General features: G+C 44.7%; 1 protein-coding gene across 3 annotated transcripts in view; it reads right to left on the bottom strand.

Moving 5' to 3' along the window:
* The window catches only part of amph (amphiphysin), a 258,121-nt gene that overhangs the window by 140,544 nt on the left and 94,117 nt on the right, over window positions 1-23,460 (bottom strand). For all 3 annotated transcript variants that reach the window (XM_063066808.1, XM_063066827.1, XM_063066817.1), the window contains exons 5-7: window positions 22,338-22,433; window positions 8,750-8,857; window positions 3,212-3,297 (exon numbers count right to left, since the gene is read on the bottom strand). In XM_063066808.1, coding sequence (XP_062922878.1) covers window positions 3,212-3,297; window positions 8,750-8,857; window positions 22,338-22,433 — 290 coding nt within the window. The remainder of the gene's footprint in view (window positions 1-3,211; window positions 3,298-8,749; window positions 8,858-22,337; window positions 22,434-23,460) is intronic.

Below are 23,460 nucleotides of genomic sequence, written 5' to 3'. Positions count from 1 at the left end.
CTACGAATCCCCTACAACCAACCTCCACTGGGAGACACCTCGCTCTCCATCCAGCCTGCTGACAGTTGCTGACCAGTCCTGCGTACTTGGAGAGCTTCCCTTCAAAGGCCTCTTCCAAGCTATCTTCCCATGGGACTGTCAGCTCCAGCAGCACCACTTGCTTAGTAGACTCAGACACTAGGACAATGTCTGGTCGCAGGGTGGTGGCTGCGGTATGGTTGGGGAACTTAGATTGATCTCAGACTAGGTTAAAAGGTTATAAAATGTTGTGGGCCGAAGGGCCTGTACTGTGCTACAATGTTCTATCTTCTACATTAATTTCTGTTTGTGGGTTTGGAAGAGTAGGTCCTGTGGAACCACCCATGCCTTTGTAAGGTAACGTTGGACCTCTTGCTGTCCTAGCTTTGTTAATCAGTCATTTGCTAATTTAATTCTTCATTGTACATATTGACATATTGACTTGATTATCTCAATGTATTTTTTGTTGATCTTTAATAATAATTTAAAAAGATTTTAAAATGAAAATAAATCCTAAAGCATGACCCTTTGCAAGCTTTCACCTTCCTCATTCTCAACAATCTATGTAAACACCAACTCCAAAACCAAAGAAAATACTTCATTCATTTAAAAATTGCTCTTTAGCCTTGTCCTAGTCTCTTTTCAAACACTGCAAATATCTCTATGCTCTTTCTACAATCAGACTTTCCCATTCCTTCCAGCATCCTTATGAATCCACACTGCATAGATCCCAACATTCTGTGACCAAACATGCAGGCTCTGAATATGATTCCTACTTTAACCATTCCAATTATTAACCATTGCCAGGAGAAAATGTTAGTCCCAATTTCCTGCGTTCAGTCAATATCCACAACCCCTCCCGCAGTCCCCACCCCTCCATGTACCTGTTCAAGTGCTTCATAAATTATACTATTGTACCTGCCTCAACCCCTTCCTCTGGCAGCTCGTTTCATATAAAATGCTGGAGGAACTCAGCACCAGGCAGCAACTATGGAAAAGAGTAAATAGTCTACGATTCGGGCTGAGACAGGCCTTGGCCTGAAACATCGACTGTTTACTCTTTTCTATAGATGCTGCCTGACCTGCTGGGGGTCCCTCCAGCATCTTGTGTGTGCTGCTTGGATTTCCAGCACCTGCAGATTTTCTCTTGTTTGAGCTTGTTTCAAGTACTCACCACACCTCTGAGTTTACTTGTTTATCATTGAATTAATTTATTGAGATACATTGTGGAATTGGCCCTTCTGGCTCTGATTTAACCATAGTCCAATCATGGGACAATTTACAATGACCGATCAACCTACTAACCAGTAGGTCTTTGGGCTGTGGGTGGAAACAGGAGCACCCGGAAGAAACTCTTACTTTCATGGGGAGATGGTAAAACTCCTTACTGACAGCAGTGGGAATTGAACCCGGGTACTGTAAATCATTGTGCTAACCACTACACTATTGTGCCACTCTAAACTCCAGTGAGTAAAGCCCCAGGGCCACCAAACAGTCCATATACATAAACCCTTTCATTCCCGGAATCATTCTCATGAACTTTATCTGGACCCTCTCCAGAGCTAGCACATCTTTTCTTTGATAAGGGGCTCAAAACTGCTCACAATACTCCAAGTGCAGTCTGATCAATGCCTTACAAAGCCTCAGCATCACATCCTTGCTTTAATATTCTAGTCTTTGTGAAATGAATGCTAACAGTTTCTCTACACCTTACCCATGATCACCTGCATCCACTAGAAGGTGTCTCAGACACATACTCCTCTGCCTAATTAGCAAAGGACTGTTTGTGAGATCGTGCTTGGCACCTTCCCACCACAACCTGGCTGTGACCATTAACACTGCATAAGTAAGAATGTGCGTAACTGCACCTCTTCCCACTCCTTGGGAATTTTGAAAGCAGTCTGAATGGCGTTGTGGAAAACAACAGTCCAGGTCACTCACCAACCGTTGTGCTGTTGCAAACCAAATGGTGCGATTTTCACCTGCTCTACCATGAAATGGGTGATGGTGGGGTGGAGATACGTCTCTACCAAAGGAGGTATAAGCACTCTCTCCCTCCACTACCCTGCAGATCACCCTTGGGCAAGGTATAGAATCTGCTTAGCCCCCGATCAAGGTCACGTGAAGCCATCGGAGCAGCTGATACATATCACAAGCACGAGGAATTCTGCAGATGCTGGAAATTCAAGCCACACACATCAAAGTTACTGGTGAACACAGCAGGCCAGGCAGCATCTCTAGGAAGAGGTACATTTGACGTTTTGGGCCGAGACCCTTCGTCAGGACTAATTGAAAGAAGAGCTAGTAAGAGATTTGAAAGTGGGAGGGGGAGGGGGAGATCCAAAATGATAGGAGAAGACAGGAGGGGGAGGGATGGAGCCAAGAGCTGGACAGGTGATTGGCAAAAGGGATATGAGAGGATCATGGGACAAGAGGCCCAGGGAGAAAGAAAAGGGGGAGGGGGGGAAAAACCCAGAGGATGGCCCTCGTACCCCATCCGTTATTTATTTATATATACACATTCTTTTTCTCTCGCTCCTTTTTCTCCCTCTGTCCCTCTCAATATACTCCTTGCCCATCCTCTGGGTTTCCTCCCCCCCTTTTCTTTTTCCTTGGGCCTCCTGTCCCATGATCCTCTCATATCCCTTTTGCCAATCACCTGTCCAGCTCTTCGCTCCATCCCTCCCCCTCCTGTCTTCTCCTATCATTTCAGATCTCCCCCTCCCCCTCCCACTTTCAAATCTCTTACTAGCTCTTCTTTCAATTAGTCCTGACGAAGGGTCTCGGCCCGAAACATCGACTGTACCTCTTCCTAGAGATGCTGCCTGGCCTGCTGCGTTCACCAGCAACTTTGATGTGTGTGGTGCATGTCACAAGTCCTGGTTATGCGACCACTGACACCAGGCAGACAATCTCTGAAGAGTGTTGATAATGGCTGGGGTCACCTGTCTTGTAAAGACACTGCCCGGAAGAAGGCAATGGCAAACCACTTCTGTAGAAAAATTGGCCAAGAATAGTCATACTCATGGAAAGACCATGATCACCTATGTCATACATCACGGCACATAACGAATGAACACTGGGAATAAAATAACGGCTGTTTACGTTTCTCTTTGAATTTGATAATGTGCATATCAGAGATTAAAGACATGCTTTTAGATAACAAGTTATATCAGAGAATAAAATTGAATACCTTGACCACAATGATGGTAATTCATCCTGTAAATCTGTATTTAATTCTTCGAAGACTTTCTGAGCCTTTTGGAACTCCTCTTCTGCCTAAAAGGAAAAGAAATCAAGAGTTGGTGTTTTATTTTGAAGACAATAAGACATGGGAGTAGAATTAGGCCATTCAGCCGATCAAGTCTGCTCTGCCATTCCATCATGGCTGATTTATTATCCCTCTCTCCTGTTTTCTCCCTGTAACCTTTGACACCCCAACTAATCAAGACCCTAGACACCCACACTATACCCAATGACTTGGCCTCCACAGCAGAAATTGCTTCTGCAAACATTATCAGAAACATGAATGCCGAGACCTCCCAACCTCTGTAGTGACCAATAAGAGCTCCCTCTAGCGTCAGAGGATAATAGTGCAATTGTCCTCTGCAGGAATTTTTCTCTGGTGAGGCACAGTGATGACTTGGTGGCAGCAAACACAAATTCTCACTACTTCATTACTCACACTTCTTCTAGTAAATTATCACTCCATTCAATAGGCTGTACCTACCCTTTTGGAGTTGAGCGTTTGAACCCCCTGTATGATCTGACATTTTGCAGTGTGAACTGAAGTCTTTAAGGTGCAGGGTGGTTACAACGTGGCAGTTATGGGCCAAACTGAGGCCCACGGGGCCTGGTCCCAAGAACGTGGAATGAGCCAATATATGGGCATTGCTGGAACCACTGAGTCTGTGGTGTGCAGTTAAAGGGCTCCTGGATTGGCTGTAGACTCACCTTCATTATTTGCTTATTTTTATCATTTACATGATCTGTTTTCTCTGCACATTGGGTGCTTGATGGCCTTTTCTAAAATGGGTTCTATTGGGTTTCTTTGTTTTGTGTCTGCATGTAAGAAGATGAATCTCAATAATAAATGTACTTTGACTTTAAACAGGAAAAGATTCAGGGAAATCGATTTAGGGCGGAGATGAGGAGAAACTACAGAGGACAGTTGCCCAGAGAGAAGTGAATCTGTGAAATTCTTTGTCCAGAGAAGTGATAGAGACTTTAGTTATATTTAAAACACAGTTAGATAGATTTTGGCATAGCAGGGGAATTAAGGGTTGAGGGGAAAAGTGTGGAACTGAGTACACGGCCAGATCAGCCATGATCTGATTAAATGGTGGAGCAGGCTTGATGCGCCAGGCAGCCTATTTGTTTGAACTGGTCACGACACTCAGGAGAGCTAAAGAAAGGAGACCAACTCCGACACCGTCATCCCGAGTGCAGATTAAATGAAAATGCGCCAACTGTTTGAAGGGCATTCAATACAAGCAGAGCACATTGTAGGGGAACTTCATCACTGACTGCTGTACAGAAGTCACTCTGTCACAATAATACGACACGGGAGTGTAGCAGTAGCACAAACACTTTACAGTGCCAGCAGTCACCAATCGGGATTCAATTCCCGTCACTACCTGTAAGGAGTTTGTACGTTCTCCCCATGACTGCCTGGAGTTCCTCTGGGGGCTCTGGTTTCCTCCCACATTCCACAGATGTACGGGTTAGGGTTAGCAGGCTGTGCGTATGCTATGTTGGGGCTGGAAGCGTGGCGACATTGCAGGTTGCCTTCAGATCGTGCTGGTCATTGACACAAACCATGCATTCCACGACATGCTTTGATATTTTGAAGTACATGTGACAAAAAAAGTTCATCTTTAACCTTTCACACTGGCACTAAAAACTGACCATCCTTTGCTGGACGATGGATATGAAGGGAAGGTTTTTCCACCTTCATCACTGGGGCAATGCTGGTGACCTTCACTGGGAGCCCCGTTCAGAGACTTGGCCAACGCCCGCGTTATGGATGTAAGAATTTACAGTCCATTCGTTTGGCTGCCAAGGATCAGATCAGAAACAGTTTAATATCCCCAGTGTATGTCGTGGAATTTGTTGTTTTGCGGTAGATTGCAATATATATTAATAAAAGCTATAAATTACAATAAAAATATAAAAATATTAAACTAAGTAAGTACTGTAGTGTGAAAAGAGAGGGGAAAAAGAAGTGAGATGGTGTTCATGGGTTCATTGTCCATTCAAAAATCAGATGGTGGAGGGAAAGAACATAGAACATAGAATAGTACAGCACAGTACAGGCCCTTCGGCCCAGAATGTTGTGCCGGCCCAGAATGTTGTGCTGACCCTCAAACCCTGCCATATAACCCCCCACCTTAAATTCCTCCATACACCTGTCTAGTAGCCTCTTAAATTTCACTAGTGTATCTGCCTCCACCACTGACTCAGGCAGTGCATTCCACGCACCAACCACTCTCTGAGTAAAAAACCTTCCTCTAATATCCCCCTTGAACTTCCCACCCCTTACCTTAAAGCCATGTCCTCTTGTATTGAGCAGTGGTGCCCTGGGGAAGAGACGCTGGCTATCCACTCTATCTATTCCTCTTATTATCTTGTACACCTCTATCATGTCTCCTCTCATCCTCCTTCTCTCCAAAGAGTAAAGCCCTAGCTCCCTTAATCTCTGATCATAATGCATACTTTCTAAACCAGGCAGCATCCTGGTAAATCTCCTCTGTACCCTTTCCAATGCTTCCACATCCTTCCTATAGTGAGGCGACCAGAACTGGACGCAGTACTCCAAGTGTGGCCTAACCAGGAGTTTTATAGAGCTGCATCATTACATTGCGACTCTTAAACTCTATCCCTCGACTTATGAAAGCTAACACCCCATAAGCTTTCTTAACTATCCTATCCAACTGTGAAGCAACTTTCAGGGATCTGTGGATATGTACCCCGAGATCCCTCTGCTCCTCCACACTACCAAGTATCCTGCCATTTACTTTGTACTCTGCCTTGGAGTTTGTCCTTCCAAAGTGTACCACCTCACACTTCTCCGTGTTGAACTCCATCTGCCACTTCTCAGCCCACTTCTGCATCCTATCAATGTCTCTCTGAAAGAAGTTGTTCTTGAATCGTTGAGCGTGTGTGTTCAGACTCCTGTACCTCCTCCCTGATGGTAGCAATGAGAAGAGACCATATCTTGAATAATGGGGGGGGTCCTTAATGATGAATGCTGCCTTTTTGAGGTATTTCCTTTTGAAGGTGTCCTGGATGCTGGGGTGGCTAGTGCCCATGATGGAGCTGGCTAAGTTTACAACTTTCTGCAGCTTTTTCTGATCCTCTGCAGTGGCCCCTCCACACCAGACGGTGATGCAGCCAGTTAGAATGCTCTCCACAGTACACCTGTAAGAATTTGCGCATCTTTGGTGACATACCAATTCTCCGCATGTCATGCCTTCTTTGAAGTTGCATCAGTATGTTGGACCCAGGATGTTTGACACCCAGGAACCTGAAACTGGTCACCCTTTCCACCTCTGACCCCTCGATGAGAATCATCCCCTTCTAGGAGCCCACAATCAACTCCTTAGTATGACTGAGATGAGTGCAAAGTTGTTTCTGTAACGCCACTCATCCAGCTGATCTATCTCACTCCTGTACACCTCTCATCACCATCTGAAATTCTGCCAACAGTAGTTGTGTCATTGGCAAATTTACAGATGGTGTTTGAGCTGTGCCCAGCCACACGGTCATGGGTGTAGAGAGAGTAGAGCAGTGGGCTAAGAACACATCCCCGAGGTGCACCAATGTTGATTGTCAATGAGGAGGAGAAGTTAGTTCCAATCTGCACGGACTGTGGTCTCCCGGTGAGGAGGTCAAAGATCCAGTTGTAGAGGGAGGTACAGGGGCCCAGGTTTTGCACCTTGTGGATTAGAACTTACGTTTTTTAACTTCAAAGCATTAAACTAATTGAAAGAAAGACACAGGAGTCCAGGGATGCGGGTCTAAATTCATGTTTACTTTAAGTGAGGCGTGCACATATCACACGTAGCTTGATGATGTATGTAATTCACCTATTTTTACATATAACCCGTAATGAATTATTTAAATAAACAAGAATACTTAATCATGGGCCGGCTGGTGGCGCAATGACATCAGCGCTGGACTCTGGAATGGAGGTTCCCGAGTTCGAAACCAGCCGGGTCCGCTCCCAGGTACACTTTCCATCCGTGCCGGGTTGAGTGTCGAGATCGCAACTTGACCCCGTAAAATAAAAGGGGGAAAATGCTGCGAAATGTCTGTGTGAGGGAGCAACGTGTCACACAGTCTCTCTCTCTCGCTCCACGCCTTGTAAAGGCATGAAAAAGACATCATTTCGCCAACATCGCACACGCACGCACGCGCCAAAAAAAAAGAATACTTAATCATACATTACGATCGTGTTGAAATTCTGAGCTGTAATCAATAAACAGCAGCTTGACGTAGGTATTACCATTGTCCGGGTGATCCGAGGCCAAGTGGAGACACTGAGATTGTATCTGCTGTAGACCTATTGTGGCGATAGGCAAATTGCAGTGGGTCCAGGTCCTTGCTGAGACAGGAGTTGATTATGGCCATGACCAACCTCTGAAAGTACTTCATCACAGTCACTGTGAGAGCCACTGGGTAATCGTCCTTCAAGCAGCTCTCCCTGATCTTCCTGGGCACTGGTATGATGGTCGCCCTTTTGAAGCAGGTGAGAACCTCCAACTGCTCTAGTGAGAGATTGAAAGTGTCCTTGAACACCCTCTGCCAGCAGGTTGGCACAGGTTTTCAGAGGCCTACCAGGTACACCATCAGGGCCTGAGGGTTCACCCTCCCGAAAGATCACTTGTTGACCGAGAGCTATTGGACCTTGCTGGCTGCGTGCCAATGGGAACGCATTCTTTCCACCAGAGTGCTGCTGGGAGCACTTTCCAAGGGGCTGATGAGGGTGTTGTGGGGCCCTTTCATAGAGGAGGGAACCACCCCGCCTGTTGGACCAACACGGCTTGGCAGTAACACCACTGTCCTGGGAGCAGACTCACGGAAAACGCAACTGTTTCGAGAGCACTCATTACCCAGAGAGCACATTTTGGGCACCTGCATTGCTGGCTGCCGTGCAGAGGTCACCCTGGCATTATGACACGGCACAGTGGTGCAGCCGTTCGCACATTACACCGCCAGTGATCACCGATCATGGTTCAATAAGGAGTCAGTAAGGAATTTGTACATCTTCCTCTAGGTGCTCTGGTTTTCTCCCAAAGACGCACGGGTTAGGGGTGGTAAGTTTTGCGCATGCTACGTTGGCACTTGGTAATACTTGCGGGCTTTACCCAGCACAATCCTCCCGAATTTGATTTGACGCCAACGATGGCGCTTCACTAGGTGTTTCGATGTACACGTGACAAATAAAGCTAAGCCTTCTGACATGAAGTCTTTCGCTTGTACACCATTGTCATTTCAAGATTCAAGAGAGTTTATTGTCATTCTTTGGTCACGAATGTAAAGGAGAACAAAATGTTATTCTGGATCCAATGTGGCATAGAAAGCACCTGAATTGTATAAAGGCAATCCTATAAAACACAATGTACGAGTTACTGTGGTCTGTAGCGACACTCGGCGGTATGTATATAACTACTAATTTAATGTTTCATTGTTGTATTTACCTAAGCCTCATTGCCTTCGGGTCCCCTACCTTGACGAGCTTGCTGTCGTCTCTTCTCTTCGAGTGCTGCAAGGACTCCAAGTGATGTCGTGCACAGTCGTAGTCAACAAGTTTCCTGCTGCGCTTTGCGATTCGAGTCTGGTTGAGTGAGAACAGAACCGTTATTAACACCAAAAATCATCACACAGATAGTGCAGCTTGCACCTGACCGTGACATGAGATGTATCATTGGGCCACCGACGAGAAGAACCATCGAGTGTGCTTGACATGAGAAGTCGTAGAACATAGAACATAACAGCACATTACAGGCCCTTCGGCCCACAGTGATTAGCCAACCTTTTAACCTACTTTAAGATCAATCTAACCCTTCCCTCCTACATAGACTAGTCCTGATGAAGGGTCCCAGCTCAAAAGGCCGTCTGTTTATTCCTCTCCTTGTTGTCTGACCTACTGATCTGCAGAATCCCTTGCATTATGACTCCATTTTTCTATCATCCGCGTGCCTATCTAAGAGCTTTTAAAATGTCCCTAATGTATCCAGCTCTACCACCATCCCTGGCAGGGCATTCCACACACGCAGCATTCACCGTGTAAGAAAACTAACCTCTGACACCCCTCCTGTACCTTCCTCCAGTCACCTTAAAATTACACCCCTGATATTAGCTATTTCTGCCCTGGGAAAGGATCTCTGGCCGTCCACTCTATCTATGCCTCTTATCATCTTGAACATCTCTGTCAAGTCACCTCTCATCCTCCTTCGCTCCAAAGGGATAAGCCCTAGCTCACTCAACCCAGTTAGTTCAATGTTACTGCCTACACTTCGATAAGATTCAGATTTGTTTACCACGTGAACATCCAACACAACCGAAGGACGCGCTGGGGGTAGTCCGCCAGTGTCGCCAAAACCCTGGCACCAACGTAGCCTGGCCACGATGCACAGCAGAACAACACAGAACACCACAAGCAGCAAGTCGTGGAGGGGGAGAAAGCCTTTCATGGCCTCAGGAGATGGCAAAACACTTCATAATCCTGAACTAAATACAAAAGCTAGTGATTAATTTAATGAACATAAGAACTTAAGAAATAGGAGCAGGAGTCGGCCATTTGGCCCACCGAGCCTGTTCCGTCATTCAATAAGATCATGGCTGATCTGGCCATGGACTCATCTCCACCTACCTGCCTTTTCCCCATAACCTATAAATCCCCCACTGTGTGAAAATCTATGCAACCTTGTCTTAAATATATTTACTGAGGTAGCCTCCACTGCTTCATTTGGGCCAAGAATTCCACAGATTCACCACTCTCTTGGAAAAGCAGTTCCTCCTCACCTCAGTCTTAAATCTACTCCCTTGAATCTTGAGGTATGTCCCCTGGTTCTAGTCTCACCTACCAGTGGAAACAACTTTCCTGCCTATATCTTACCTATATCTTCCATAATTTTATATTCTTCTATAAGATCTCCTCTTATTCTTCTGACTTCCAGTGAGTACAGTCCCAGGCGACTCAATCTCTCCTCAGAGTCTGACCCCCTCATCTCTGGAATCAACCTGATGAACTTCCTCTGCATTGTCTCCAAAGCCAGTACATCCTAGGAGACCAGAACTGCATGCAGTACTCCAGGTGCAGCCTCACCAGTACCATGTACAGTTTCAGCATAACCTCCCTGCTCTTAAATTCAATCCCTCTAGCAGTGAAGGTCAACATTCTATTTGCCTTCTTGATAACCTGCTGCATCTGCAAACCAACCTTTTGTGATTCATGCACAAGCACTCCGAAGTCTCTGTGCCCAGCAGCATGCTGCAATCTTTTTACCATTTAAGTAATAATCCGCTCTTCCATTTTTCCTTTAGGAAAGCAGAAGGAAGCTTGTGCACAGTGATAACTCTGCTAATAGAAATCTGATTACTGTACCTTAGGATTATCTATTGGCCAGAAATCGATTTTGGCACAGACTAGAAGGGTCGAATGGCCTGTTTTCTGTGCTGTAGTGTTCTATGGTTCTAAAAGCAATTCTGGTTGGGGAATCAAAGTTGCTGGGATATTGTGAGGAGGGGGGACTTCAATAAAAACAGACCAGAAAACCTAACCACAGTGAAATTATCCTGGAAATCCTGATGGTTTGGCACCTTGCTCACCAGTTAATCTTGCCTATATTTCCCATTCATTCACCAGGACCCTGGTTCTCAGGCTCCCCATCCACCCACTGGGGCTCTGATTCTCACATTTCCCGGAGTCCGTGTTCTTTCATCAGGATCCCTGAACACCCACCAGGGACCTGGGTTTTATTTATTTAGAGATACAGCACAGGGTAGGCCGAGCCAGCCCGAGCCAGCCCAGCAAGTCTTGGCAGCCAGCAACCCACCGACTTAATAACAGGACAATATTACAATAACTTACAAACCGCTGCAGCTTTGGACTGGGGGAGCAAACCTGAACACCCGTAGGAACACACAAACTATCTTAGAGAGATGCCAGAATTGAACTCCCGACTTCGAGAACAAATACGAAATATTAAAAATAATAATAGTGGTAATAAATAATAAATGCGAGATGAGATGGATACTGCTGTCATAGGAAAGTAGCATCAATCATCAGAGATCCTTCCTACCCAGGCTATGATACTTCCTTGCTACTACCTTCACATAGAAGGGTCAAGTCCCTCAGGACTCACTCCACCAGGTTCAAGAACAGTTACTACCCCTCAACCATCTGGCTTTCGAACAAAAGGGGATAATTATTGAGGAGGGGAAGATGGCGGTGCAATGCAGCGCACGCAGCCGTTCCAAATGAATATCGATATGTGTTAAGTAGGGGGCTGCGCACAATCCGGATTTGATGGAGACAGCTGTGAGAAGCGCAGAGGAACATCTGGAGTAACTTCTGAAATGCCTGCCTCACTGCCGCTGCTACTGTGCGATCGAGAATCTGCGGAGACGAAGGCCCCAAATCCTCGGCTTTGCGAATCACCTGTTGCCGGGTCCGGGGTTGAAGCGCTTGGCAGAGATGGTGCTCGGTGCTCGGTGTTTTTCGGACGGACTCGGAGTCGGACTGTGGTCAGATGCTTCTGGGATGCTGCATCGGCAAGTTGGCGGCGCTGGAGGTTCACCGTCTGCGTGAGATGATGGGACTTTCGAGAGACTTGAGACTTTTACTGTGCCATGGTCTGTTCTTATCAAATTACGGTATTGCTTTGCACTGTTGTAACTATATGTTATAATTTTGTGGATTTTGTTAGTTTTTAAGTCAGTTTGTCATGTGTTTCTGTGATATCATTCTGGAAAAACATTGTGTCATTTATTAATGCATGCATTACTAAATGACAATAAAAGGGGACTGTGTGTCCTCATAATCCTAATCATATCATAACTACACTTGCCCATCCATTGAGATATTCCCACAACCAATGATCTCACTTTAAAGACTCTTTATCTTGTTATTTCATGTTCTCCTTATTTATTGCTATTTATTTATATTTGCACTTGCATAGTTTGTTGTTTTCTGCACTCTGGTTGATCTTTCATTGATCCTGTTTACAGTTACTATTCTATAGATTTGTTGAATATGCCTGCAGGAAAATTAATCTCAGGGTTGTATATGGTGACATATGTGTACTTTGATAAAAAAAATTTACTTTGAACTTTACTTTGTAGAGTCCTTGAAAATGAGTCCATAGATTGTGGAAACAGTTCAGTCGTGGGCACGTGACCTTGAGTGAAGTCGTCCCACTGGTTAAGGAGCCTGATGGTTCAGGGGTAATAATTTCTTCTGCACACCAGAGAATAAAGTCCTAATTTATTCAACCTTTCCATATAACTCAGGCCCTCAAATAATGGCAAAATCCTTGTAAACTTTCTTTTCACTCTTTCAATCTTATTTTCATCTTTCCTGTCGGTAGGAGACCAGAACCGCACACAATATTCCAAATGAGGCCTCACCAATGTCCTCTACAACTTCAACATAACATCCCATCTCCTGCACTCAACATCCTGATCTATGAAGGCCAATATACCACGAGTTTTCTTTATGACCCTATCTACCTGTGACACCACTTTCAAGGAATTATGGACCTGTATTCCTAGATCCCTCTGTTCTACCATTTACTGGGTAGTTCATGCCGAATGTCATTTTGAAATGCAAGAACGTTGTTATGAAGGCACGCAGATTTGCAAAACAGCAAACAAGAAGAGCGGAACTTCCCAGAGGCCAAACGTTTTAATTCCGAATCCCATTCTGACAGTTCTCAGTCCACGGCCTCCTCTACTTTTGTGATGAGGCCACCCTCAGGGTGGAGGAACAACATCTTTATTCTGTTGGATAACCTCCAACCTGATGGCATGATTTTCATTTTTTATTCTAGTAAAATGTTTTCTGTTCCCCACTCTGGCCTTTTACCTCTTCTCACCTGCCTATCACCTCCCCCTGGGTCCCCTCCTCCTTATCCTATGGTCCACTCTCCTCTCCTAGAAGATTCCACCAGCACTTTCCTATTCCCACCCACCTGGCTTCTCCTATTACCTTCGAGTGATTCTCTGTCCCTCCCCCCACCTTTTCACTCTGGCGCCCTCCCCCTTCCTTTCCAGTCGTGATGAAGGGTCTCAGCCCAAAACATCGACTGTTTGTTTCCTCGGATGCTGCCTAACCTGCTGAGTGCCTCCAGCATTTTGTGTGTGTGTGTGTATGTCGCTTTGGATTTCCAGCATCTGCAGACATTGCTGCGCTTGTGAAGATGAGTAACGATTCACTTTGTTTTAGAGTGCTTCAGAAAGATGAGTGTTGGCCAGTGACTGAGTAGCTGGAAGCACTGCAAGCTCGATTGACTCAATGATTCATTCAGAACAAGAGAGTGCCAACAGTGTAGCACCCTTCAGAGCTGATGTATGGCAGTGAAATATCGCAAGCTCCATTAACTCACACTTGGCAAGACATGCAAAGTGGACAATGTGGGTGTAGAACGCAAACCGAAACCGGCGTGGTGTCACAATCTTAATAAAAGATACATCACCCCCGGAGGATTAGAACATCGAACACAAAACACTGAGGCAGAGTATAGGCCCTTTGGCCCACAATATTGTGCAGACTTTCTATTTTATTTATTTAGAGATACAGCGTGGAGTTGCCCTTCGGGACCTTCGAGCCGTGCTGCCCCAGCACCTACCGACAAACCCCATTAACCCAAACCTAATTACAGGACAATTTATAACGACCAATTAACCTACTGCGCATGCCTTTGGACTGTGGGAGGACACTGGAGGAACCGGCGAAAGCCCACACACTCTACGGGGAGAAGGTACAGAGACTCTTTACAGGGTGGCGCCGGAATTGAACTCATGAACTCCAACACCCCGAGCTGGAATAGCATCTCACTAACCACTATGTCACTGTAGCGCTCTACCATTTAATCCTAGTCTAAGGTCAATCAAACCCTTCCTTCCGAGACTACCTACATTTTTCTATCGTCCATGTGCCTCTCTAAGAGCTTGTTAAAAGCTTCTAATGTATGTGTCTCCACCACCACACCTGGCGGTGTGTTCCACGCATTCACAATTTTCCTTTCTGAAAACTTGTCTCTGACATTCCATAAGACCATAAGACCATACCACATAGAAGCAGAATTAGGCATCCGCTCTGTCCAAGCCTTTCAACCTTCATAAAGCTTGAAATCTGCCCCCCAATCCTTCTAAATTCTAGTGAGTACAGACCAAGAACCATCAAACATTCCTCGTATGATAAACCTTTCATTCCTGGAATCATCCTTGTGAACCTCCTCTGGACCCTCTCCAATGTCAGCACATCCTTTCTAAGATGAGGGGCCCAAACCTGTTCCAATACTCAAGGTGAGGCCTCACCAGTGCCTTATTGAGCCTCAGCATCACATCCTTGCTCTTGAATTCTCAACCTCTTGAAATGAATGTTAACATTGCATTTGCCTTCCTCATCGCTGACTCGACCTGCAAGTTAACCTTTAGGGTGTTCAGCACAAAGACTCCCAAGTCCCTTTGCATCTCAGATTTTTGGATTTTCTCCCCATTTAGAAAATAGTCTGCACATTTATTTCCACCAATAAAGTGCATGACCGTGCATTTCCAACATTGTATTTCATTTGCCACTTTCTTGCCCATTCTCCTAATCTGTCTAAGTCCTTCTGCATCCAACCTGTTTCCTCAACACTACCTGCTCCCCCACCAATCTTCGTATCATCTGCAAACTTGGCAACAAAACCATCTTTTTCATCATCTAAATCATTTATATATGGCATAAAAAGAAGTGGCCCCAAAACCGACCCCTGCAGAACACCACTAGTCACTGGCAGCCAACCAGACAAGGATCCTTTTATTCCCACTCACTGCCTCCTACCAATCAGCCAATGTTCTAACCATGCCAGTAATTTTCCTGTAGTACCTTGGGTTCTTAACTTGGTAAGCAGCATCATGTGTGGAACCTTGTCAAAGGCCTTCTGAAAGTCCAAAAATACAACATCCACTGCATCCCCTTTATCTATCCTACTTGTAATCTCCTCAAAGAATTGCAACAGGTTTATCAGACAAGATTTTCCCTTAAGTAACCCATGTCCTATCTTGTCCTGGATCACCAAGTACTCCATAATCTTATCCTTAATAATTGACTCCAACACCTTCCCAACCACTGAGGTGAGGCTAATTGGTCTATAATTTCCTTTCTGCTGTCTTCCTCTTTTAAAGAGTGGAGTAACATTTGCAGTTTTCCAGTCCTCTGGCACCATGCCAGAGTCCAATGATTTTTGAAAGATCATGGCTAATGCCTCCGCAATCTCTACCACTACCTCTTTCAGAACCCTAGGGTGTAATTCATCTGGTCCGAGTGACTTGTGTACCCTTAGGTCATTCAGCTTTTAGAGCTCCTTCTCCCTTGTAACAGTAACTGCACTCACTTCTCTTCCTTCACACTCTTCAAAAGCTGGCACAGTGCTAGTGTCCTCCACAGTGAAGACTGATATAAAATACTCATTTAGTTCATCTGCTATCTCCTTGGCCCCCTGTTATTATTTCTCTGGCCTCATTTTCTAGCAGTCTTATATCCACACTTACATCTTTTGTTTTTTACATACTTGAATAAAAGCTTTTACTACCTACTTTGATATTGTTGCTAACTTGCTTTCATGCTTCATCTTTTTCCCCAACGATTCTTTCAGTTGCTTTCTGTAGTTTTTTAAAAACCTTCCCAATCCTTGATCTTCCCAGTTATTTTTGCTTTGTTGTATACCGTCCCTTTTGCTTTTATTTAGCTTTGACTTCCCTTGTCAGCCGCGGTTGTACTATTTTACCATTTGAGTATATCTTCGTTTTTGGAATACATCTTTTCTGCAGCTTTTTCAATTTTCCCCAAAACTCATGCTATTTCTGCTCTGCAGTCATCCCTGCCAACTCCTTTCTCATGCCACTGTAATCTCCTTTACTCCACTGAAATACTGCTACGCCAGACTTCACTTTCTCTCTATCAAATTTCAAGTTGAACTCAATCATATTGTGATCACTGCCTCCTGAGGGTTTTACCTTAAGCTCTCTAATCAACTCCGGTTCACTACATAACATTCAATCCAGTGTTGCTGTTCCTCTAGCAGGCTCAACGACAAACTGCTCTAAAAATCTATCTCTTAGGTATTCAACAAACTCACTCTCTTGAGATCCATTACCAGTCTGATTTTCCCAATTGACCTGCATGCTGAAATCTCTCGTGAAATTGCCCTTTTGACACACCTTTTTTATTTCCTGTTGTAATCTGTGGTCCATATCCCAACTGCTATTGGGATGTCATAAGGTGGTGGCTGGGAACGGACCCAAGTGCAAGACACAGACACTGAGGTACTAGGGACAGGACTAGAATACAGGGTGAGGGCCAGGACGTGGACTCGAAAACCAGAAACCTGGAACAGGACTGGACAAGAGAGCTAGGAGCCCCGGCTTGCCTCTGGCTCGGACCCCAGAACTAGGCAAAGACGTGACTTGGCTGGCAGGCCGGACGAGGCTGGGGACTAGGGACTGCAGGCGAGGCTTGGCTAGAGGCTTGGGGTCTTGAAGCTCCCCCTGGGCAGGGTGCGGATCTCCACCTGACGGAGGCAAGGGACAGGAAGGGACAGAACCCACCGCAGGGTAACGGCAATCTGGCCTGGCTTACCTGACGGAGGCAAGGGACAGGAAGGGAGCTAGGTTCAGGGTGGCTCCAAGACAAGACTTCAGGCTAGGCGAGGTGAGAGTTACCGGCAAAACAAAGCAAGGCTTCAGGCAAGGAAACAGAAAGCAGAGGAAAGGATACAAGGAGTAAGGACAAGAACAATCCAGCAGCCACACCCTGGTCTCTGGAGGTATTTATGCAGCCAGCCCCAACGAGCATCAGCTGCCTCAATTAGTACTCAACAGGAACAGACACAGGGTATACAGGAAAACCTGGAGCAAGGGTCGATGGACCTGACCGTGAACCGGAATGCAGATTTCACGGACTGGACCATGACACGAGAGGCCTGTATATAACTGCTATCAGGGTCCTTTTACCCTTAACTCAACCCACAAGGATTCGACATCGTCCAATCCTATGGCACATCTTTCTACTGATTTGATTCTCCCTATACTTTCCTCCAATCACCCGAAAATTATGTCTCCTTATATTAACCATTTTCTCTCAGGGTAAAAGCTATTCCCTAAAGCTTGAAGGAAGCCAGACCTTGGTGAAAAATACTTTAGCCAATGGATTTACAGATTAGATCGAAGATCCGCTATTTCACTTTGATCGGTTGTTAAACATTGATCTGTGGGGCCAAGGACAGAACAGCAGCGTTTCAATTATGACTAGAGTCAGACCAGTTTGGGAAGACGTACCATCGATATCAGGTATAAAACTGGACATTACAACACTACCTGAATGAACGGCCACTTTGCATGGAATGAAACAGGATAACAGCTGTTTCCAGGTTCTTGTTCTGGAAATGTGGATCTGACCTATGCCAGCACAAGATGTGAATCCTATACTGGTATAATAATGTATAGGTTGGGGAGGTGGGTGGAGAAGATGGGGATAGTTAATAGGATTACGGAAGAACCATTTAGGATCCATGTAACACCATAATATCAGAGCAGAATTAGACCATTTGGCCAATCAAGTCCGCTCCACCATTCAATCATGGCTGATCCATTTCCCTCTCCTGTCTTCTCCTTTTAACCTTTCACACCCTGACTCATCAAGAACCTATTGTCCTCTACTGTAAATATACCCAATGTCTTGGCCTCCACTACTGCCTGTGGCAATGAATTCCGCAGATTTACCACTCTCTGACTAGGAAATTTCATCTCATCTTTGTTTTAAATGGATGTCCCTCTATTCTGAGGCTGGGTCCTCTGGTCCTAGACTCCCCCACTATAGGAAACATTCTCTCCACATCCACTCTATCGAGACCTTTTACGATTTGATGGGTTTCAATGAAGCCACCTCTCATTTTCCTGAATTCCAGGGAGTACAGGCCCAGAACCATCAAATGCTACTCATATCACAAGCCCTTCATTCCCAGAAACATTCTGGTCACCTCCTTTGAACCCTCTGCAATATCAACACATCCTTTCTTAGACGTGTGGCCCAAAGCTGCTCACAATACTCCAAGTGAGGCCTCACTAGTGCTTTATGACGTCTCAACATTACATCCTTGTTTTTATATTCTAGTCCTCTCAAAACGAATGCTGACATCACATTTGCCTTTCTCACCACTGACTCAACCTGCAAATTAACCTTTAGGGTTAGAAACTACTTACAAATTAACCTGTAAGATATGTATTTGGTGGTTGGCATGGATGATAGACTGAATGGCATCTTTCTCTGCTGTGCAACTTTATGACTGTGATTTTGAAGGGGAAGGAGGTTTAAAAGTGGAGGGCAGTGGTGGTTGGGGGTATTGGAGTTGCTGGTTAGACAAAGTTACAAGATAAGGAACAGCCAAGGTGTGTAGGAAGTTCTCAGAGGTGATGGTGAATCTCTGGAATTCTCTACCCCATAGTGTTGCTAAGGTCAATGACTGGATGTACTTAACTAAGAAGTTGCTTCAAAAGATTGCTTAACTGAAGCTATGTGGAACCTACACACACGGAGAGGCTTTAAGTCCTGGGGAAGGTTAACCATGTTCGTACCGAATGGCAGGGTAGGAAAGGATTGAGAGGCCAGGTTCAAGGTTCAAAGCAAATTCATTATCAAATACATATATTGTATTGAGTGGTGGTGTGGAGATATGTCACTACCAAAGGAGGTATAAGGTGCCCATTCCCTCCACTAGTCCGCAAGTCACCCTCGGGCAAGGTGTAGCACCCGCTTAGCTCCCCACCCACCCCCCTCCCCGATCAGGGTCACGTGGAGCCATAGGAGCAGGTGGTGGATGGTCGTATGAGCAGCTGGTGCAGATCACAAGTCCTGGTTATGCGACCACTGATGCCAGGTAGCCAATCTCTTAAAAGTATTGATAATGGCTGAGGCCACTCATCTCGTAAAGACACGCTGCCAGAAGCCAATGGCAAACCACTTCTGTAGAAAAGTTTGCCAAGAACAATCATGGTCATAGAAAGACCATGTTCTCCCATGTCATACAACACAAACAAATGTCACCATATACTACCCTGAGTTCATGTTCCTGTCGGCATTCACAGAGAAATACAGTAGGATCAATGAAAAACTAAACATAATTAGAGACTATTATGCAACCAATGTGCAAAAGGCGAACTGTGCAAATACGAAAAAAATAGTAATGTAGCTGCAAAAACTGATACAAAATAAAACCAAACAAATTTCTGCCTGCCTGTGACCTCAGACGGAGTTGTTGTACTTGCATGACACAGCCATTGCACCAATGCTCTGCCACAGACTGTGGTGGAGGCCAAGTCCATGGGTGTATTTAAGGTGGAAGTTGCTCTTTTCCTGATCAATCAGGGCATCAAAGGATATTTGGAGAAGGCAGGTGTATGGGGTTGAGTGGGATCCGGGATCAGTCGTGATAGAATGGTGGAGCAGACTCGATGGGCCAAATGGCCTAATTCTGCCTCTATGTCTTAAGGTCTTATGATTGCTCTAAAGAGTCAAGTTCCCTATTCCGATCCTTTATTAGCAATTAGCAAACATACAATTAAGCGTTATTGAGCATTATCTCGACGGTCAACAAAGGTACAACCTCTGCTGGTCCCAAGCTACGGACTGCCACGAAATAAGGATGAATACGTAACTGATTCCCTTTGCTTTTACCATGCCTTCACTCATGTGACTAGTTACCATAATAAATGCACAGCACAGAATACACGGCTCCTACAAATAATAATTATAAATAAATAAGTATGTAAACAAACAAACAAAGCTGAGAACCTGAGCTGCAGAGTCTTTGGGGTGGCTGTTGGCTGCTTCCATTTTCCTATGTTCTGTTGTGGGTAAACAGTGATTGGGATGGAGCTGCTGGTTGGTGGACAGAAGATGGTAGCTGGTGGTAGGAGATGTTCTCTGCATAAAGTGGTGTTTGGAGAATGGCTAACTTCACTTCCCACAACTCTGAACTGTTTCTGTGACCTACAGATTCACTTTCCAGGACACTACAACTCATGTTCTCAATCTTGTTTATTTTATTTGCACAGTTTTGTCTTCTTATGCTCACTGATTGTGTTGTCAGTCTTTGTTTATGTACAGTTTTTCATAAATTTTATTGTGACCTTTATTTTTCCTGTAAATGCCTGCAGGAAAACAAACATTAAGGTTGTGAATGTTAACATACATATGCTTTGATAATAAATTTACTTTGAAGTTTGAGGTTGTGGCAGCCGTACACCAAGTGACCATGTCATTAGGTAAAGGAGTGGAAACCGGTGTGGTCTTCTGCTGCTGTGGCCCATCCGTTTCAAGGTTGACATGATACATGTTCAGAGATGTTCTTCTGCACACCACTGTTGTAACACATGGTCATTTGAGTTACTGTCACCTTCCTGTCAACCTGAACAGATCCAATCTCTCTCATTAACAAGGCATTTTTCTTCAGAATGGCCACCATTCTCTGTAAACTCTAGAGACTGTTGTGCATGAAAATCCCAGGAGATCAGCGGTTTCTGAGATACTCAAACCACTCCATCTGGCACCAACATTCATTCCACGGCCAAAGTCACTTAGATCACATTTTTCTCCCTTTCTGATGTTTGGGCTGAACAACAACTGAACCTCTTGACCATGACTGCATTGAGTTGCTGCCGTATGATTGGCTGATTATATATTTACATTAATGACAAATATGAGGAAGTCGGCAGATGCTGGAAACCCAGAGCAACACAGACAAAATACTGAATAAACTCAGCAGGTCAGGCTGCATCTATGGAAATGAGTAGATAGTTGACATTTCAGGCCAAGACTATTCTTCAAGACTGAGAAGGAACAGGCAAGATGCCAGAATGGAGAGGTTTGAGGAGGGGAAGGAGGCTAGCAGGAAGATGATAGATAAGGCCAGGTGTATTAATGAGCAGGTCTACCTAATAAAGTGGCCACAAAGTATAGATATGCTTTGATAATAAATTTACACTGCACTTTGAGATAGTGCAGGTATATACTTAATCTCAGGATACAAATCGTTAAAGACTTAGTAAGAGCTATTTCACTTTGGCATGTCCTGTAAAATAGGCAATATCTAATTAGTTCCCTGATGTAAATCTCCCAGTTTTCATCTGTGTCAGCTTGATAATTACTAGGACAAGAATCCAAGGAGAAGCCGATCACTATCATCTTATCCACAACAGTGTCTGAGGACAAAATCACCCTCTGAGTGACATTTAAAAACGCAAACACAAGGAATTCTGCAAATGCTGGAAATTCAAGCAACACATATCAAAGTTGCTGGTGAACGCAGCAGGCCAGGCAGCATCTCTAGGAAGAGGTACAGTCGACTTTTCAGGCCGAGATCTTTCAGTTAGTCCTGACGTAGGGTCTCGGCCTGAAACGTCAACTGCACCTCTTCCTAGAGATGCTGCCTGGCCTGCTGCGCTCACCAGCAACTTTGATGTGTGTTGCTCTGAGTGATGTGGAGACTTTCGGAGGAGGTCACCGGCGTTGAATGATTACATATACTGACATTCGAGAGGGTTCAGAGAAGATTCACGAGAATGATTCCAGGAATGAAAGGGTTACCATATGAGGAACGTCTGACAGCTCTTGGGCTGTATTCCCTGGAGTTCAGGAGAATGAAAGGGGATTTCATAGAAACATTCCAAATGTTAAAAGGCCTGAACAGATTAGATATGGCAAGTTATTTCCCATGGTAGGGGAGTCTAGGACAGGAGGACACAACTTCAGGATTGAAGGACGTCCATTTAGAACAGAGCTGTGGAGAAATTACTTTAGTCAGAGGGTGGTAAATCTGTTGCCACGGGCGGCTGTGGAGGCCAAGTCATTGGGTACATTTAAGGCAGAGATAGATAGGTTCTTGATTAACCCAGGGCATGAAAGGGTATGGGGAGAAGGCAGGGGTGTGGGGATGACTGGAAGAATTGGATCAGCCCATGAATGAATGGCAGAGCAGACTCAATGGGCCGAATGGCCTGCTTCTGCTCCTATCTCTTATGGTCCTATGGTCATTGCAATCAGACCTTACCTTAATATCAGGAAACTGCCCCAAGTACGTGTCCAGCGTTAACAAAGCCTGGTCAACCAGCTTCTGGTGGAAGTCTGCCCACAGTGAATCAGAATTCTGAGAAGTAATGAAAGAACTCCTGAGAATTTATAATGACAACAATATAAATTGCATCAAGATCCAGATGTGAGAATCAGAAACAGATATATTATCACTGACATATGATATAAAATGTGTTGTTTTGCAGCAGCAGTGGAGTACAATATATAAAATACACTATAAATTACAATAAGAAATATATATTAAAAATAAATAAGTAGGAGGTCCTGTTCTGGGCCCAGCATGTAAGTGGAATTATGAAGAAAGCACAGCAGCAGCTCTACTTCCTTCAGAGTTTGTGAAGATTTGGCATGACATCTAAAGATTTGAGAAATTTCTATAGATGTGTGGTGGAAAGTACATTGCTTGGCTGCATCGTGGCCTGGTATGGAAACACCAATGCCCTTGAATGGAAATTCCTACAAAAAGTACTGAATATAACCCAGTCCATCATGATAAGGTCCTCCCAATCATTGAGCACATCTACACGAAGTGCTGACACAGGAAAGCAGCATCCGTCATCAGGGACCCCCAACTGCTACCATCAGGAAGGAGGTACAGGAGCCTCAGGACTCACACCACCAGGTTCAGGAACAGTTATTACCCCTCAACCATCTGGAAGAAGGTACAGGAGCCTCAGGACTCACACCACCAGGTTCAGGAACAGTTATTACCCCCTCAACCATCAAACTCTTGAACCAAAGGAGATAACTTCACTCAACTTCACTTGCTCCATCACTGAACTTTTCTCATAAACAATGGACTCACTTTCAAGGACTCTTCATTTAATTTTTTTTTGATATTTATTGTTTATTTATTTATTATTATTGTTTCTTTCTTTTTGTAGTTACACAGTTTGTTGTCTTTTGAGCACTGGTTGAACACCAAGTTGGTGCAGTCTTGCATTCATTCTATTCTGGTTATTACTCTGTTACGGATTTATTGAATATGCCTGCAGGAAAATGAATCTCAGGGTTGTGTATGGAGACACACATGTACTTTGTCAATATATTTACTTTGAACTTTGAACATAAAGAGAGGAAAA

The sequence above is a fragment of the Mobula hypostoma genome, chromosome 1 (assembly GCF_963921235.1).
Source record: "Mobula hypostoma chromosome 1, sMobHyp1.1, whole genome shotgun sequence".
NCBI classification, from domain to species: Eukaryota; Metazoa; Chordata; class Chondrichthyes; order Myliobatiformes; family Myliobatidae; genus Mobula; species Mobula hypostoma.
The sequence above is the reverse complement of the archived record's forward strand: the minus strand, read 5'-3'. Positions and strand labels throughout refer to the sequence as shown.